Genomic DNA, 4,242 nt, shown 5'->3' with positions numbered 1-4,242 from the left:
ATTTTTTTGTTAATATTCCAGAGGAACAACAACACTTTCATAAGCCACTTTCTTATGGCTGTAATTGGAAAGACTTAGAAATTTATTTCTTATTCCAAGGTCTTTACTGTTAAACTTACTGTCCTTAATGTCCTTTATTTAATATTTTGAAAAGTATCATCAGTAACAAATCTTGTAACTGTTTAAATGAGATATATAAGACAAATGTACAAATCTCTCAATATATACATATTTATTTGACAGTATTTACATGTGAATAATATATAAACTATGTACAATAAAGTTAAAAAAAAATGCTGCATCTTTGCTGGAATACTGCTGAAAGCGGCATTAATCATACTCACTCTATTTACATGAAGTACATAATTGTGAACAAAAGATAATCCATATACAATGAATCGCCACGAATTAACTGGAATATTGCAAATGTGGCGTTGAATCATACTCACGCACCAACATGTCCTTTAATATATACACAAATCCATTTTCTATTTTCAGTAAGTATATATATATATCATTAATATAATTTAATCTATTTACAATGAATCGCTGTGATGTTGCTGCTATATTGCACATACAGCATGGAGTCATACTCTCACAGATATATCCTGAAATATACAAATAGAGTATTTACAGTAAGTACCAATATACAATATATACAATCTATTTACAAAGATTCGCTGCATTGTTGCTGGAATATTGCAGATGCAGTGGGAAGTCCTACTCATAAACAGATCCTTACATACACACAATAATTACATGTACAATAAATGGAGAACATAATATGAACATAAGTACATTAAACTGCCATATTCTTGCAGGAATATTGCTAAAAGAGGCATAAGACAAACTCACTTCATTTACAATAAGTACATAATCATATACAATAGACAAAGATCTATTTACAATGAATCGCCATGATGTTGCTGTTATATTGCAAATACGGCGTTAGGTCATACTCTCTCACAAAAACATCCTTTAATATATATACACACATGAAATATTTACAATAAGTACATATATACAATATATTTATCATCTATTTACAAAGATTCGCTGCAATGTTGCTGGAATATTGCAGATGCAGTGGGAAGTCCTACTCATAAACAGATCCTTACATACACACAATAATTACATGTACAATAAATAGAGAACATAATATGAACATATGTACCTTAAACTGCCATATTTTTGCGGCAATATTGCTAAAAGAGGCATAAAACAAACTCACTCCTTTACAATAAGTACATAATCATATACAATAGACAATGATCTATTTACAATGAATCGCCATGAAATTGCTGTTATATTGCAAATACGGCGTTATGTCATACTCTCTCACAAAAACATCCTTTAATATATATACACACATATGAAACATTTACAATAAGTACATATATACAATATATTTATCATCTATTTACAAAGATTCGCTGCGATGTTGCTGGAATATTGCAAGTGCGGCTTAAGTCCTACTCACTCACTAGTTATTTACAATGAAGCACACAGATGGGGAAACTGCTTGAAGGGTTGATATGATGGAACATGAGTCATGTTCCATCATATGCCAGTACACACAGCCTTTCACTCTTCAATGTGATCAGCTGTGTGATACTGACGGAAACAGCGTGCACAGAGGCCAACGTGGCAGTCAGGACACCAGGTCCTGACCTTTCCTGCAGAGCCATCGATGGACCTCTGTCTCTTTCTGCAGAGAACACACTGTTTCCTCTTCCCTTCAGGCAGCACTTCTATGAAGTGACGTCCAGTCAGTCGTCGGGAAGGAGGCTGGGTCCTGGGCCTGCCAGTCCTCCTCTTCACCTGAGTGTTCCCGACGAGTGAGTGGAGAAGGGACATGTGGAAGTCCAGACGGGAGGTCGTTCTACCATGGGTGTTCAAGAATGTCTGATAGGCATTAACTGAAATGAAATGAGTATGAAACATTAAAATCAAACATTATGAAATAGCTGTTCAGAAGATAAGGTTCACGTTGATTAATCAGTACAATGAAAATACAGTGGAAGTGGTACCAGATGCGAAATTATTCTGTTATTGTATTCAGTTCATGCCATTTGTTACATATTGGTTGATATTATCAGGATAATGACCGTATAGTTGGTAGTAATGACATAGGTCTAGAATTATAAGTTATTCCTAAATTCCTTGATACCAAATTATTTTATTCTGAATTTCATATAAATAAAATAATTCTTACCTGATGCTGTGAGAAGAAAGTTGATTAAAACTTTCTTCCACAGCTTCACGGAGCGGACTTGGGGATCATAGACACCAATGAGTTGATCCCCAAGGTCAACTGCCCCCATTAGGGTGTTGTACAGTCTAACGACTGAGGGGAGAGTGACAGACCGGCCCCGTGAGTTAAGCCCATCCTCCATTCTGTAAATAAAATATTTCATATTAATTTTTTCAGAAACATGCACATAGAATCTCTATATTCTTTTCATCTTTATGAGAAATTTAAAGTAATTGACACTCATCAAAGCGAACATGTATGAAAGAAAATGGACACTTGGAGTAGGAATCATACTGACTTAACAGCATTATAAATTGGCACTAGTCCTATAAGGACTATTAGAAATGTGCCTTCTTTAACAAAGTTTAAGGGTTTTGCTCTATGTTATTAGTATGTGACTAGTGGACTGAAACTGTTAGTTTCTAACGCTGCTGAACAATGAACAGGATATTGAGCAGTATATTTAATATTTTGAATTTACCTTGGACTACCCATGGTAGAAAGGATTGTGAAGACCTTCCTGTCTGAAAAGAGCACTGCCAGCAGTGGACCCTGTCTTCTCACAATTGTCGAGCCCCTAGGTGGTCTTTTCCCAACGAAAGAGCTCGGCATTCCCTTCCTCCGGACGGCGACAACTCCTGTGCAGAATGTCCCCCTGTCAAATAGAGCATGGCAGAGAGACGGACTGCTGAAGTAGTTGTCGCAGATGATGTGGTGGCCCTTGTCGAGATGCGGTTCCATCAAGTCCAGGACCACACTATGCCCAAGACCTTCCTTGGGCGGTGGTCCTCCAAGGTTCCGGCCCTTGTAGATACGAACTTGATGGGTGTAGCCAGTACCCGCCTCGGCAAGGATCCACAACTTCACCCCCCATCTGTGTGCTTTCTTGTTGGCCATGTACTGTACAAGGTGATGTCGCCCTTTGAAGCCAACCATCCTTTCATCAACGCAAACACTCTGGGCCAGCCTGAAAAAAGAAATTGTGTGATATGCATTACTTAGAAGTTGATAGATGACTAAATAGACACAATTTATGGATAACAACTTATTTATTTACTGTCAAGATGACGTTTTGGTATAGATCCTTATATCTTATATTTTACTTAAGAAGTTTTCAATAAAAATTTACATGTAACAAATCCATAACTTTTGGTATATGTAATTTTCATATTGTCATTTACCGTGATTAATTCATTAGAACCTCACATCAGTGCAACAAGAAATAAGTGCCATAATGAATGGTATTCAAATACTTTTCATATGATATATCAGAATGGAGAAAGAAAAAGGTAACATACCCATGAGAGTTTGCGAATGATCCATTCACAAGATCAAGAACCGGCCTGATCTTGTGGAGGGGGTCGTGATGTGGCTGCCCTCGGGGCACTGCAACAGAGTTGTCGTTGCATTGGAGGAACCGCATGATGACTTGGAAGCGATTCCTCGGCATGATCCCCCCGAAGGAAGGTGTTGATGCCAGCCAGTTCTTGTCCCCCTCATTCCAGTAGGAAGCGATGGTTGGCTTCCTGACGACACCCATGGCCAACAAGAGTCCAAGAAATGCCCGCATTTCTTCCCGGTCAACGGGTCTCCATGCCCGAGCCCTGCTCTGCGGTGATAGAGTGCACGGGCAGCCAGGGGCCACGGACCATTGGTTGGGCCCCTGCCTCTTCTTCACTCTCCATGTTTTCCTCATGATCTGAAATTTGAAATAATGTTTCTTATTAATAACAATCACATATAACAGTGCTAAGGGAAAGGATTCCTTATTATAGGGTTTTGCTTTACGTTATCATTATAATATATGGACTAGTGGACAGGGGAAGAAACTAACAGTTTTTGTCCATTAGTCCTCATAATGATAACATACAGCAAAACCTTAAAATTGGCCAATTTCTACTAGTCCTTAGGATACCTTTACCATTGGGCAGTTTGGTGAGGACTACAGGACTAGTGCCAATTTCTAACGCCGGTGGACTAAAATGTTT

The 4,242-nt window shown here is 38.2% G+C and overlaps 1 protein-coding gene across 1 annotated transcript; it reads right to left on the bottom strand.

Annotated features, from left to right (window-relative positions):
- Positions 1-1,472: 1,472 nt before the first annotated feature.
- LOC125375916 (piggyBac transposable element-derived protein 2-like) lies at positions 1,473-3,842 on the bottom strand. The gene is made up of 4 exons (XM_048386943.1): positions 3,553-3,842; positions 2,736-3,221; positions 2,216-2,397; positions 1,473-1,919 (listed from the first exon to the last, which is right to left on the bottom strand). Exons 1-4 carry the CDS (start codon positions 3,822-3,824, stop codon positions 1,585-1,587), a joined length of 1,275 nt encoding a protein of 424 aa, XP_048242900.1. The 5' UTR covers positions 3,825-3,842; the 3' UTR covers positions 1,473-1,584.
- Between the last annotated feature and the right edge of the window lie 400 nt (positions 3,843-4,242).

This window comes from Haliotis rufescens, unplaced genomic scaffold (assembly GCF_023055435.1).
Source record: "Haliotis rufescens isolate VD_foot unplaced genomic scaffold, xgHalRufe1.0.p SCAF_62, whole genome shotgun sequence".
In the NCBI taxonomy this organism is placed as follows: domain Eukaryota; kingdom Metazoa; phylum Mollusca; class Gastropoda; order Lepetellida; family Haliotidae; genus Haliotis; species Haliotis rufescens.
This window is presented reverse-complemented; position numbering and strand designations above follow the sequence as displayed.